This window comes from Heptranchias perlo, chromosome 28, assembly GCF_035084215.1.
Source record: "Heptranchias perlo isolate sHepPer1 chromosome 28, sHepPer1.hap1, whole genome shotgun sequence".
NCBI lineage: Eukaryota > Metazoa > Chordata > Chondrichthyes > Hexanchiformes > Hexanchidae > Heptranchias > Heptranchias perlo.
Window position 1 is genome coordinate 36,953,271 of NC_090352.1, and position 15,454 is coordinate 36,968,724.

The 15,454-nt window shown below is 44.1% G+C and overlaps 1 protein-coding gene across 1 annotated transcript in view; it reads right to left on the reverse strand.

Annotated features, from left to right (window-relative positions):
- tbx4 (T-box transcription factor 4) overlaps positions 1 to 15,454 on the reverse strand; it is a 70,300-nt gene that overhangs the window by 22,472 nt on the left and 32,374 nt on the right. The window contains exons 3-4 of the mRNA XM_067967953.1: positions 8,749 to 8,868; positions 7,708 to 7,855 (exon numbers count right to left, since the gene is read on the reverse strand). Coding sequence (XP_067824054.1) covers positions 7,708 to 7,855; positions 8,749 to 8,868 — 268 coding nt within the window. The remainder of the gene's footprint in view (positions 1 to 7,707; positions 7,856 to 8,748; positions 8,869 to 15,454) is intronic.

Sequence of the window (15,454 nt, forward strand, 5' to 3'; positions counted from 1 at the left end):
ATCCAAGATGGCGTCTTGGATGCGCACGCATGTTTCCAGTGTGACGTGCGCGGACATCATCTTGATATAGGAGTTAGCGCAGGCGCAGATAACGAACGCTGGAATCATGTAAAGTAAGGAGAAAATGGATGCAATCAGTGTGCAAAGCTGATTTAAAGTGGTAGACACCATTTTGGGACTTAACGCTCAACTCAACGCACAGTCTTAACCCCAACCATCTGAACGTGTCTTAGAGTGCCTTCAGGACACCCCACCAGCGCTATTTAAAGGGACCATGCAGGATTTACAGATTAGTGACTGGATTATTGCTTCTGGCTGCCGAGACATTTGTAACTGTTTTTGGAGGTCTCCTAGACTTGAATACTAGGACGCGGGGACATAGCCTAACATTTAGAGCCAGGACGTGCAGGAGTGAAGTTAGGAAATGCTTCTACACGCAAAGAGTGGGAGACGTTTGGAACGCTCTTCTGTAGATGGCAGTTGATGCTAGCTCACTTGTGAATGTTAAATCTGAGATTGATAGATTTCTGTGAACCAAGGGTATTGAGGGATATGGGGCTAAGGCAGGTATATGGAGTTAGGTCACAGGTCCACCATGATCTCATTGAATGGTGAAACAGACTCGAGGGGTAAATGCCACTGCTACTTGTTGCCTCCTGATATGTGCCACCTTCTCCTGCAAGAAAGCGGGATGTGTGTCTGGGTGATGTGCCTGTCATGGTTGAATAGTTTCCAGTGTGTGTGACCTTTGAGTTGTGGGTGGGCGGCTTGAAACAGTGGTATTGTGTAAGGGTGAGAGAAAGCATCTGGTTGGAAGAGTTGAGTACTGATGGAAAGAGTTTGTTGGTATGTGGGGGATGGGGGTGTAGTGCGTAGTGCAGTTGGTAGGAGACGCCACTTGACAGCTGACCTAACTCACCTTGACCACTCATGTCAAAGCATTGAACTTCTTCCTGCACTGCATCCATGTTCATGATGCTGTGCGCCTGGCATTGACTTCGTTCCCCGCTGCCTCCCACTGCCTTTTGGATATATGTCTGGAGGGCCTCTTGCCCCGCCACCTTGCCAAAAAGGATGTCCCTCCTTCTGTCTACTCTTGCACCAAGGTCTCTAGTGCATCATCAGAGAACCTTGGTGCATGCACTCTTACAGGCCTGGTACCAACTCAGATCGGCAGATTGGTGAGGTCTGGCGTGCAGATTGGAGGATGTGGGATTTAGTAGTGTGCAACTTTTATTCAATGTTTTAACATAACTCATCAGTGTATAAACATAGGGATGGGACCTGCATCTGTGTTTTACATGTGCGATGTCTGATCTGCATTCAAACTCTGTGCAGACAGTAGACTGTTATTTTCAGCAAATAACAGGTACCAGCTACCTTTAAGAGATTTCTAAGAAACATCCTCCCTTTAAGAGATTGGGCTCCCCCTGCTGGTGGAAAGTGTGAATTGCATTGATTCCACGTGCAAGGTTAGTACTCAGGCCGGCTGAAACTCGCGTCCTTCCTGTGTAGGGGTAATTGGGCGCGGGGTAATAGCGCATCACGTTACCCGCGCCCAAAAACGGCCCTTATCCAATTTTTCCCCCAATGTTCTAGTCTCTACTCACCAGGGTTGTCTGGAGTGGGGCTCGAACCCTTCACCTTCTGACTCAGAAGTGGGAACGCTAAGCCTCACTCCTGAGTAACAGTAATAACTACTAAATGTCACTTCCATTTTTATTGTTGATTTCTTCCAGAGAGTAACGGGGAAAACGGCTCAAAGAATGTTTGGAATGTCAGCAACTCCAGAGCACTTCAGCTCAGCCTGAGCTCCTTTGCACAGGAAAGAATAAAGGTAATTCAGAGGAGACCTCTCATACACGGTTGTTTTCTATTACTCGTCCAGCTTTGTCACAAGTAGTAATCTGAAGGAAATTGAGCCAAATGCACTCTTAACACAAGCCCCCTTCAGGGTAATGGGACACGTGTTTTCCCACTGGTGATTTCTCCAGGCAATGATCTCAAATGAAACTGCTCTCAAGGTGTCAGCCGTGGCTCAGTTGGTAGCACTCTTACCTCGGAATCATAAAGTTGTGGATTCAAGTTCCACTCCAGGAACTGGAGCACAAAATCTAGGCTGGTACTTCAGTGCAGTACTGTGGGAGTGCTGCACTGTCAGAGGTGCTGTCTTCCGGATGAGATGTTAAACCAAGGTCTGGTTTGCTATCTCGGGTGGATGTAAAAGATTCCATGTCACTATTTCAAAGAAGAGCAAGGGAGTTCTCCCTAGTGTCCTGGCCAATATTTATCCCTCATCCAACATTATTGAAACAGATTATTTGGTCATTTTTGTGGGACCTTGCTGTACGCAAACTGTGGCCTTCCTTACATTACAACAGTGACTACACTTCAAAAGTACTTCAGTTTAACATCTCATCCGAAAGACGGCACTTCTGACAGTGCAACACTCCCTCAGTACTGCACTGAAGTGTCAGGCTAGATTTTGTGCTCAAGTCTCTGGAATGGATTTTGCCAATCGATAGTTCTGCCCAATGCGTTACAAATAAACTGTAATCATCAGCATACTTGGTCACCTATAAACAGTCTAAACTTTGACTATTGCTTTTATTTAAAGTACGCTCAGTAATGGGTCACTTTCTGTGCTGCCTAAAAACTGCAGCTATAAAGAACCAAGCCCAGTGTAACTGACCCTACAAACCAGTAACCGATGCCATTAACTGCACGCATTCACGGGCAAATATTCAGCAGTGTTTAATGAATAAAAGAACATGCTCTTGTATTGATCGCTGATCTTTGGCACAATGAGGTCTGGTCTGGATGACAGAGTGATGTCTGCTGCTTTCCTCTGTCCCAAATCTCTCTCTTATCATTTGGAAATGGGGCAAGTGATTCTGACAATGAGATTAAGCTTTCAGTCTGAAGACCTAATGAGCTTGAATTTGAGAAAATACAATGGAAAGGCATTTCAGGGCTCCCTCGTGTCCGACCACTCTGCTCACATCACAGAGAAAAGTAACCTTCTTTAGTGAACTCCTTTCCAATTTTTTACAGCTGATTATCCACTGTAGTTAAAAAAAACCTGCAATTACTTTCTTCTTCATACCCTGTCAGTATTTCTCCTCATATTTATCCTCAACCAACATTATTAAAACAGATTATCTGGTCATTTTTGTGGGACCTCAAGTTTTCGATGAGCTCAAGTTTACGGAAGTTGGAAGGTGGGAGGCCAGCCAAGAGAGCATTGGAATAGTCAAGTCTGGAGCTTTCGTTTTGGGATTTTACTGTGATGTTCAGTGCTGTACTGAGGGAGTGCCGCATTGCCAGGTGTGCGGTCTTTCAGATGAGACATTAAACCAAAGCTCTGTCTTTTCGGGTAGACTTAAAAGATCCCATGGCACTATTGGAAGAAGAGCAGAGTTCTGTTGGTATCCTCACCAACATTTATCCCTCAACCAACACCACCAAAACAAATGAACTGGTTATTTATCTCATTTCTGTTTGTGGGAGTTTGCCATGTACAAAATGGCTGACACATTTGCCTATACAACGGCAGTGTTTACCCAGTGTACACAGAGTTTACCCAGTATAGAAAGAGGCCATTCGGCCCAACTGGTCTATGTCGGCGTTTATGCTCCACACGAGCCTCCTCCCACCCCTCTTCATCTAACCCTATCAGCATCTCCTTCTGTTCTTTTCTCCCTCATGTGCTTATCTAGCTTCCCCTTAAATGTATCTATTTGCCTCAACTACTCCTTGTGGTAGCGTGTTCCACATTCTTACCTCTCTTTGGGTAAATAAATTTCTCTTGAATTCCTTATTAGATTTATTAGTGATTATCATATATTTATGAACTCTAGTTTTGGACACCCCCACAAGTGGAAACATTTTCTCTACATCTATCCAATCAAATCCTTTCATTATCTTAAAGACAAGGTGGTGCCAGAAGAGAATTGCAAATGGTACACCCTTGTTCAAAAAAGGGTGTAAGGATAATCCCAGCAACTATAGGCTAGTCAGTTTAACCTCAGTGGTGGGGAAACTTTTAGAAACGATAATCCGGGACAGAATTAACAGTCACTTGGACGAGGGTGGATTGATTAGGGAAAGCCAGTACGGATTTGTTAAAGGCAAATCGTGTTTAACTAACCTGATAAAGTTTTTTGAAGAGGTAACAGAGAGGGTAGGTGAGGGCATTGCAGTTGATGTGGTATATATGGACTTTCAAAAGGCGTTTGATAAAGTGCCACATGGTAGACTTATCATCAAGATAATGATAAGTTACGGCCCATGGAATAAAGGTGGCATTAGCAACATGGATACAGAATTAGCTAAGGGATAGGAAACAGAGAGTAGTGGTGAACGGTTGTTTTTCAGACTGGAGGGAGATGTACAGTGGTGTTCCCCCAGGGTAAGTGCTGGTATCACAGCTTTTCTTGATATATATTAATGACTTGGACTTGGGTGTACAGGGCACAATTGCAAAATTTGCAGATGACACAAAGCTTTGAAGGGTAGTCAACAGTGAGGAGGATAGTGATTGACTTCAAGAGGATATAGACAGGCTGGTGGCATGGGCGGACACGTGGCAGATGGAATTTAACGCAGAAAAACGCAAAGTGATACATCTCAGTAGGAAGAAAGAGGAGAAGCAATATAAACTAGAGGGTACAACTCTAAAAGGGGTACAGAAACAGAGAGATCTGGGTGTATATGTGTACAAATTATTGAAGGTGGCAGGGCAAGTTGAGAAAGCGGTTTAAAAAGCCTACAGGATCCTGGGCTTTATAAATAGAGGCATAGAGTACAAAAGTATGGAAGTCATGATGAACCTTTATAAAACATTGGTTCGGCCACAACTGGAGTATTGTGTCCAGTTCTGGGCGCTGCATTTCAGGAAAGATGTGAAGGTCTTAGAGAGGGTGCAGAAGAGATCTACTAGAATGATTCCAGGGATGAGGGACTTTAGTTACGTGGATAGATTGGAGAAGCTGGGGTTGTTCTCCTTGGAACAGAGACGGTGGTGAGGAGATTTGATAGAGGTATTCAAAATCAAGAAGCGTCTAGACAGAATAGATAGAGAGAAACTGTTCCCATTGGCGGAAGGGTCAAGGAGCAGAGAACATAGATTTAAGGTGATTGGCAAAAGAACCAAAGATGACATGAGAAAAAACTTTTTTACACAGCAAGTGGTTAGGATATGGCATGCACTGCCTGAGGGGGTAGTGGAGGCAGATTCAATCATGGCCTTCAAAAGAGAACTGGATAAATACTTGAAAGGAAAAAAATTGCAGGGCTACGGGGATAGGGCGGGGGAGTTGGACTAGCTGGATTGCTCTTGCATAGAGCTGGCATGGACTCGATGGGCCGAATGGCCTCCTTCCGTGCTGTAACCTTCTATGATTCTATGATAAAGACCTCTATCAGGTCACCCCTCAGTTTCCTAGAGAAAAGAGCCCCAGTCTATTCAGCCTTTCCTGATAAGTATATCCTCTCAGTTCTGGTATCATCCTTGTGAATCTTTTTTGCACCTTCTCCAATACCTCTATATCCTTTTTATAATATGGAGATCAGAACTGTGCACAGTGCTCCAAGTGTGGTCTAACCAAGGTTCTATACAAGTTTAACATAACTTCTCTGCTTTTCAATTCTGTCCCTCTAGAAATGAACCCCAGTGTTTGGTTTGCTTATGGCCTTATTAACCTGCGTCGCTATTTTAATGATTTGTGTATCTGTATTCCTAGATCCTTTTGCTCCTCTATCCCATTTAGACTCTTGTTATCCAAGCAGTATGTGGCCTCCTTATTCTTCCTACCAAAATACACTACCTCATACTTATCTATATTGAAATTAATTTGCCATTTACACGCCCATTCTGCAAGTTTGTTAATGTCTTCCTGTATTTTGACGCATTCTTCCTTTGTATTAACTACACCTCCCAATTTGGTGTTGTCCGCAAATTTTGAAATTCTACTTCCGATTCCCAAGTCCAAATCATTAATGTAAATTGTGAACAACGGTGGTCCCAGCACCAATCCCTGTGGAACATCACTTTCCACCTTTTGTCAGTCTGAGTAGCTACCCTTAACCCCTACTCTCTGGTTTCCGTTTTGTAGCCAGTTTGCTATCCATTCTGCTACCTGTCCCCAGGCTCCATACGCTCTGATCTTCAAAAGTAATTCACTGGCTGTGAAGATCTTTGGGATTTACTGAGGCTTTAAACTGTGTCATTTATCAAATTCTGCTTTCTTTCTATAGTGTTGTAGCCCTATCTCCAAACCATGCTCCTTGCAAGCACGGGATCATGAAATTACTCCTTGAATCCATCACTTTGAAATGACACTATGCAATATCAGTGTGCAAATGATTAATGCATTCATATGAAGTTCCTTTGGCTATTATTTTTAAAAAGGTTTTAACCATTTCAAATAAATGGACTAATCCATCATTAATATCTGAGGTAAAAGAATTTCATACAAACATATTAAGTGCTAGTACACTAATATTACACAGTGTAATGTCATGGCCTATATTGCAGATTGCTTGGGTCATTCACTTATCTGCCTACACTTGTATTGGTACAAGGTCTGCTCCAATACTATTAATGAAATTGCACAAACACACAGCTCTGAATATTGCAAATTCTGAGGATTTACTTTTGTAAGCAGCAATGCAAAACTAACACCCAAGCATGATGCACCCGTGATAATGATCCTTTAAAGTGCACATAATAGGAGGGCACAGTGTTGGACAGATGATGGAACCACAGAGATGAAACAGCTCACTCCGCATGAGGTAGCTATTTTTGATTTATTCAGAAGGGAGAGTCTAGAAGGTGTTGGCACTGTGGAGATTGGAGAGATGCACAAAATTACCAGTGTGTACCAGTTCTCACAGTAATGGGCTTTATAGCTGAGGCCTGATTTATACATACAGAAAACATCCAGTGTAATTCCACCAGAACGAATGATTGCACCCTCTCATCCAAAACTTTGCTGCCCATATCTTAAGTCGCACCAAGTCCCATTCACCCATCACCCCTGTGCTCGCTGACTTACATTGGTCAGCGAGCGATCTTAATCGCTCCACCATCAGAGGCCGTGCCTTTAACTGTCTAGACCCTAAGCTCTGGAATTCTCTCCCTAAACCTCTCCAGCTGTCTACCTCTCTCCTCCTTTAAGACCCTCCTTAAAACCTACCTCTTTAACCAAGCTTTTGGTCACCTCTCCTAATATCTCCTTATGTGGCTCAGTGTCAAATTTTGTGTGATAATGCTCCTGTGAAGTGCCTTGGGATGTTTTACTACATTAAAGGCACTATATAAATGCAAGTTATTGTTATTGTTGTAGAATGGAGATCTCATGCCTTGAGATGGCCCTGTCGCCTATGGTTAATGAGTTAATCGTTGCCTTAATCAGCCTGTGAAACCAGCTGACACCTGCCCCTATATGGCCGGTGGTATTTGCTCCCACCCCACTGAATGATTACTGTTTTGCCAATCAACTTCTTAGCAGCCTGGAAAAAAATGCTGGTGAATGCAAGGTGACATCATATACTAGTTGAAACTGGAAACTGACGAGTTCCCTTAGGCTGGGAGCCAATGGCTCCATCCTGGGTGGTCCTGGTAATGTCACGGGTGGCAACATTGAATAATTGGTGAGCGTCGAAAGTGCTTGGCCTCGAGTCTTTGTCTGTTTGTTCACTCACATGTCCAAATGGATCCAGGTGATTGTTGGTCAGCTTCAGCTTCTGAAAAGAGACGAGTTGTCGCATCCAGTGTGCTCCCGTTGCTGGCGAATCTGGGTGTACGTACAACCTTCCAGGCATGGCAGGCTCCGCCTTTCCAGCCACCATCCTGGAACAAAATGAGGAACAGTTAAACATGTCGTTCGGAGTCCGTGAGGTATATTTTGTTCTGTGTGTAAAGTGAAAAAGGGAGGTCTATAATTTATAACCTAGTAAAAGAATTTCCTTCATTTATATACAGAGCAAAATATATCTTCTTGAGTTCAGTAATCAGTGTATTGAGTCACAAATGTTGCTGAGATCACGGGGGCAATTTTAACCTAATCCGCCCAGCGGGAAACTGACCCAATTGAAAGATGGGTTTACACCTTGCACGATTTTACTCTCCACCATGTCAGTTTCCCGCCTGGTGGGTTAGGTTAAAATTGCCCCCAGTATCTCAGAGGAGAGACTGAAGAAGCTGGGATTGTTCTCCTTAGAGCAGAGTCGGTTAAGGGGAGATTTAATCGAGATGTTCAAAGTTATGAGGGGTTTTGATATAGTAGATAATGACAAACTGTTTCCACTGGCAGATGTGCCAGTAACCAGAGGGCACAGATTTTAGATAATTGGCAAAAAAAGCCAGGGGGACATGAGGAGAAATGTTTTTATGCAGGCAGTTGTTATGATTGGAATTCGCTGCCTGAAAGGGTGGTGGAAGCAGATTCAATAATAACTTTAAAAAAGGAATTGGATATATCCTTAAGAAGGAAAAATTTGCAGGGCTATGGAGAAAGAGCAGGGGAGTGGGATGAATTAGTAGCTCTTTCAGAGAACCAGCACAGGCACAATGGGCTGAATGGCCTCATTCTGTGCTGTAAGATTCTATGATTCTATGATTTCTAGGAGTAATTTTTGTTACTCCCCACCCCCTCCCCCGGCCCCGTGTGACCAGCCTGTTCCCTGCACCAGGTACCTGTTTGGTAATCAATTAATGTCAGGATTCAAGTTCCAAAGACTCACCACTTGTTATCACAGAACTTATAGCGATGGTCATCTGCGGGCACGATGTCAATCAGCAGAATGTACTTTGTTTTGGGATTCATCCCTGTAACTTTCACCTTATAACTTGGAAACATCCGCCTGGAGAGAATCAGAAAGAGGCAAGATACAAAGTGACACCAAGACAACAAAAGTCAATTGCGGACAAATGTTCCATTGCACGAAAACTGCTCCTTCATGGTCGCTGGGTCAAAATCCTGGAACTCCTGATCTAACAGCACTGTGGGAATTTCTTCACCACATGGACTGCCGCAGTTCAAGAAGTAGCCCCACCACCACCTTCTCAAGGGGCAACTAGGGATGGGCAATAAATGCCGGCCTTGCCAGCGATGCCCACATCCGGAGAATGAATGAAAAAAGAAACCCTGCAATTGGCACAGGAAAAAAATGGACAGAGCACAGCTTACAAATGAATACAGGCGATATTAGTGGACGAACTCATACGAACATACGAATTAAGAGCAGGAGTAGGCCATTCGGCCCCTCAAGCCTGCTCTGCCATTTGATAAGATTATGGCTGATCTGATTGTAACCTCAACCCTTCTTTCCTATCTACCTACTATAACCTTTGACTCCCTTTGTTAATCAGGAATCTATCTAACTCAGCCTTAAAAATATTCAATGACCCTGCCTCCACCGCTCTCTGGGGAAGGGAGTTCCACAGACTCACGACCCTCTGAAAGAAAATATTTCTCCTCATATCGGTCTTAAATGGGAGACCTGTTAATTTTAAACTGTGGCCCCTAGTTCTAGACTCTCCCACAAGGGGAATGCGTTCAGAGGCTAGTCCTTTGCCTTCTACTTTATCAGGGTCATTAATGCATTTAAAATAAACAGGTAAATACCTGCATTAAAAAATCAGGCAGAAGAATGTCATCTGAGCCCATTAAGTGTTTGTCCACTAATATCGTCCACAGTTATTTCTAGGCTCATGAGAGAGAAGATATGACAGATAAGGTGAGCTAGTTAGTCTTGGATCCCTGGACCACGGAAGGGGTAAAATATGGCAGGATTCCTGCTCCTGGTCATTGTTCACTAGTGCCTGATGGAAAATAAACATTTGTGGATGTGGAGAGAGGAGAATGTTGGGTTCGGTATGATGCTCCCCACGGTCAAAAAGTCTGGGTTCATACAAAGAATGGCTGATTCAGTGAGGTGTCAGAGGGCTGCAGTCAGCCCTGAAAGAAAAGTCAGCGCTTTGAGACGAGGAAGAGGGGGGGAAAAGAAATGACTGTGTTCGCGAAAAAAGAACGACTTGCATTTATATAGCACCTTTCAGGACATCCCAAAGCACCTTACAGCCAATGAAGTGCTTTTGAAGTGTAGTCACTGTTGTAATGTGGGAAACACAACAGCCAATTTGCGCACAGCAAGATCCCACAAACAGCAATGTGATAATGACCAGAAAATCTGTTTTTTTTTTGTGCTGTTGGTTGAGGGATAAATATTGGCCAGGACACCGGGGAGAACATCCCCGCTCTTCTTCAAAATAGTGGTCCTGGGAACTTTTACATCCACCTGAGATGGCAGACAGGGCCTCGGTTTAACATCTCGTCCAAAAGACAGCACTCCCTCGGTACCTGCACTGGGAGTATCAGCCTAGATTATGTGCTTAAGCCCCTGGAGTGGGACTTAAACCCATGACTTTCTGACTCAGAGATGGGAGTGCTACTCACTGAGCCACTGTAGAATCATGGCCAGGGGATTAAAGGGATCAAGAAGAGAAAGGACTTGAATAGATGTAGGAATTTATATGCTGAAACGGAAGGTGAAATGAACAGAGAAAGCACAGAAGGGAAGAGGGTGAAGGAGAGCCGAGAGTGGGGGCAGTTAATGAGACGTATCACCAGAGAACGTCATACTGACCGGGATTTATTACACGTAGCTTCTGGAAAATAATTTGTTGCTCAACCCACATGCCTGAAGTTAGCAGCTAAAGTAGCCTGGCCTTATAAATTTTAAGTGCTTTTTTAATGGCAATAAAAGGAGTCGAGGCATGTGAAATTCATATTGTTGACATATCTGGACATTTTTAAGTGGGTTCACACAGAACTCAAGTAGCAGAATTATAGTCGGCTGAAGTAGCTGAAAGTACCAGAGCTTTTCCAGAATGGAAATGCTTTTTAAGCTTTAGTAGGAGAGCTTGCTGCCCAGCCTACCTGCTGATCTCTGGTTTTCATTTTGTATTTTTTATTAACATCCTTGTAGGGTTTTTAACTGTCTGTGGCCTGCTGTGAATTTTCTGGACCCTGTCACTGAATATGATGCAGTTGAAATTTGTCAGCTTATATTTGGAGAATTCAATTAATAAAAGTGTTTTATGTGTTTTTTTAAACCCCTTTCGTTTCTTTCCCTCAATGTAACTCTACAGGACAGTTGATTATTTTGATAGGGAGATTGTTGTATGACAGTACTCCAGATATATGTTGCTTTTAAATATTTTATTAACATTAAGCTTGTCTTTTATTCCTTTCCCCTCCCCCCCCTCTCCCCGCCACTTTTCCTGATGGATTCCATACCATGTGCCATAGTTAAAGCAAGTCACTAGTGGTGAAACAACCCCGATTTTTCACCTTACACCACAGCTTCTGCATTCAGCTTGTCCCTTCAGCCCCGATTCAGCCTGTTCTGACTGTCACCACCCGCCAGTGTCAGTGCCAGTGTTCTGACTGTCACCGCCCGCCAGTGTCAGTGCCAGTGTTCTGACTGTCACTGCCCGCCAGTGTCAGTGCCAGCGTTCTCTGTCACCTCACCGCCCACCAGTGTCAGGGCCAGTGTTCTGACTGTCACCGTCCCCCGGTGTCAGTGCCAGTGTTCTGACTGCCGCCGCCCGTCACTGTCAGTGCCAGTGATCTGTCACCGCCCACCAGTGTCAGTGCCAATGTTCTGACTGTCACCTCCCGTCAGTGTCAGCGCCAGTGTTCCGACTGTCACTGCCTGCCAGTGTCAGTGCCAGTTTTCTGACTGTCACTGCTTGCCAGTGTTAGTGCCAGTGTTCTGACTGTCATCGCCCGCCAGTGTCAGTGCCAGTGTTCTGACTGTCACTGCCCACCAGTGTTAGTGCCAGTGTTCTGACTGTCACTGCCCACCAGTGTCAGTGCCAGTGTTCTGACTGTCACTGCCCACCAGTGTTAGTGCCAGTGTTCTGACTGTCACTGCCCACCAGTGTTAGTGCCAGTGTTCTGACTGTCACTGCCCACCAGTGTTAGTGCCAGTATTCTGACTGTCAGTGCCTGCCAATGTCAGTGCCAGTGTTGACTGTCATCGCCCACCAGTGTTAGTACCAGTGTTCTGACTGTCACTGCCCACCAGTGTCAGTGCCAGTGTTGACTGTCATTGCCCACCAGTGTTAGTACCAGTGTTCTGACTGTCACTGCCCACCAGTGTCAGTGCCAGTGTTCTGACTGTCACTGCCTACCTAACCGTGAAGGGAGTTTCCATCTGGTACAGTAACCGGCTGATCTTACAATCGGCAAACACTCGGTTCTGATTTGCTGATTGGGTACTGCTTAAAATTAGAATCCGAATTAAATGGGACTTCTTTCAGAAAAGAACCTTTTGGGGATACAGTATAAGAGTCATCTGAGACATGACATGTGGTAAATGTTGCATGCTTGGGAGGAACAGGTGACTTAAGACCTATAGTTCTCAAAGCTCTCCACCACTGGGAGTTTTCCTCGCATCCTGCCTGAGTCTGTTGTAGGCTTGTCGACGCAGATTGATCACTATGGTTAGTCAACATCTCCATTATCATTGTATCATGCAACTACCAGGATGGTAGAAGGTAAACTAGATGGATTTTGGCTTTTTTTCATCTATGTTCCTATGGATGGTGAACAAAGCATAGTGGGTGCTGAGTCTGTACGATCGGGTGTAGCAGTGAGGAGCTATTTTATAATCATTCTGCTCAACTCTACTCAATGACACTGCAATTCAAAGTCTGAATTTGAACAGTGCCAGTGGCCTGAGCAACAACAACAACAACGTGCCTTTATAGAGCGCCTTTAATGTAGTAAAACGTCCCAAGGAGCAAAGGGATCTTGGGATACAGATACACAAATCACTAAAAGTAGTGATGCAGGTTAATAAGGCCATAAAAAAGGCAAACCAAGCACTAGGGTTCATTTCTAGAGGGATAGAATTGAAAAGCAGAGAAGTTATGTTTAACTTGTATAGAACCTTAGTTAGACCCCACTTGGAGTATTGTGCTCAGTTCTGGAGTCCATATTATAAAAAAGATATAGAAGCATTGGGGAAGGTTCAAAAAAGATTCACAAGGATGATACCAAAACTGAGGGGATATATTTATCGAGAAAGGCTGAACAGGTTGGGGCTCTTTTCTCTATAAAAGAGAAGGCTGAGGGGTGACCTGATAGAGGTCATTAAGATAATAAAAGGGTTTGATAGAGTAGACATGGAGAAAATGTTTCCACTTGTGGGGGAGTCGAAAACTAGAGGTCATAAATATATGATAGTCACAATAAATCCAATAGGGAATTCAGGAGAAACTTCTTTACCTAAAGAGTGGTAAGAATGTGGAACTTGCTACCACAAGGAGTAGTTGAAGCGAATAGCATTGATGCATTTAAGGGGAAGCTCGATAAGCACATGAGGGAGAAAGGAATAGAAGGGTATCCTGATAGGGTTAGATGAAGTAGGGAGGGAAAAGGCTCGAGTGGTGCATGAATGCTGGCATAGACCAGTTGGGCTGAATGGCCTGTTTCCGTGCTGAAGACTCGATGTAACTCAGTGTAATTCCCAGTGTAGTACTGAGGGAGTGCTGCACTATCTGAGGTGCTGTCTTTCGATGAGACGTTAAACCAAGACCCTGTCTACCCTCTCAGGTGGACGTAAAAGATCAGATGGCATTATTTCAAAGAAGAGCAGGGGAATTCTCCCCGGTGTCCTGGCCAATATTTATCCCTCAACCAAGATCACTAAAACAGATTACCTGGTCATTTACCTAATTGCTGTTTGTGGGATCTTGCTGGGTGCAAATTGGCTGCCATGTTTTCTACATTACAACAATGACAACACTTCAAAAGTACTTCATTGACTGTAAAGCGTTTTGGGACATCCTGAGTTCGTGAAATGCACTATATAAAGTCTTCCTTTTTTTTCCTTTTGAGATTGAGAATGCACCATACAGAACAACCATAGTCATGAGCTTGCATCCTACCATCCTGTGGTGAGTATATGTGGAGAGATAACATGCTGTGCCAATACCCAATCCTTTATAAAATATAATTTATTTCCCTGTGAAGCCTTCCAGGCCACAGAGTCCAGATTCTGGCTGTGAAGGTTGATAAATCACGAAGGTCCCCCCAGCCTCTGCCTGTTGTACCCTTCAATAATCTAAGCTTCTCTGAGAAGTGCAATGTGATATCCGATAGATTTGTTGTACTTTGGATTTGAGCCTAGATTTCCTGACCATGGAGGGATGTATTGGTCCATCTATATGTAGCCTTTTATCTCCCAACTGGAGAAGACTTGACACTCAGGATTGGACTCATTCCCTACCCCATGACGCCCCCCGCCCCACTTAGAAGCCCATTTATATAATGATTTAACACAATGGGGCCAGATTTCGTCTGGTCACAATTTGTATAGGAACATGTTTACAATTTCACTAGAAATAGTATTCAGAGGTATTCTTCCCCTACTGATTATATAGCGCCTTTCACAACCTCAGGATCGGCCAAAGCGCTTTACAGCCCATGAAGTACTTTTGAAATGTAGTCACCGTGGCAGCCAATTTGCACACAGCAAGATCCCACAAACAGCAATGCGATAATGACCAGATAATCTGTTTTAGTGATGTGGGTTGAGGGATAAATAGTGGCCAGGACTCTGGGGAGAACTCCTCCGCTCTTCTTCGAAATAGTGCCTTGGGATCTTTTACGTCCACCTGAGAGGGTAGATGGGGCCTTGGTTTGACGTCTCATCCAAAAGATGGCACCTCCAATAGTGCAGAACTCGGAGTGTCAACCTAGATTATGTGCTTAAGTCTCTGGGGTGGGTCTTAAACCCACAACCTCCTGATTCTAAATGCAAGAATGCTACCAACTGAGCTACAGCTGATATCAAGGGTTAGCCTCTTGAAAAGGGAAGGGAGGAAAATTTGGAATACCCAAGGAAAACCTGGGTAAATGAGCTAAGCATCGAATCATTGTTTCAGCTGCACAAATCGGACAGCAGAGCTGAGTAGTGGTTTATGCAGTGTTGGGTTTGGGCATCTTTTGGATAAATTAACTCATTGCTTTTAAAAGCTGTGTCATTTTATGGTGTTGTTCTGGCTGCTCTCAGAGCCGTTCTGCTTTTAGTGCCTTGTGATGGAAGAAAATACTTTAGAGAAGATCAAAGGGAGGGGGTCCCCGGCAGAGCCTGCTCGTCTCTAAGTATTTAAATGCTTTCAGTCTCTTCCTCCTCTTATCGCTTGTCTTCCACACCAGTCCTTCTGGTGCTGTGTATACAGTGAGGATCGCTCACTTTGAAGTGCTGGATTAGAGTGCGCCAGAGGCAATTCTCGTAATAACAAACAATACCAGTTCAACGGGAGTTCTTGTCTCATGTTAATTTTTCAAATCCAACTTCACTGTCACTGACAAGCAAAACAAAGTGAACTCTCTGGACATGGGGGGTATTGTCTGCAGTCAGATTAATCTGG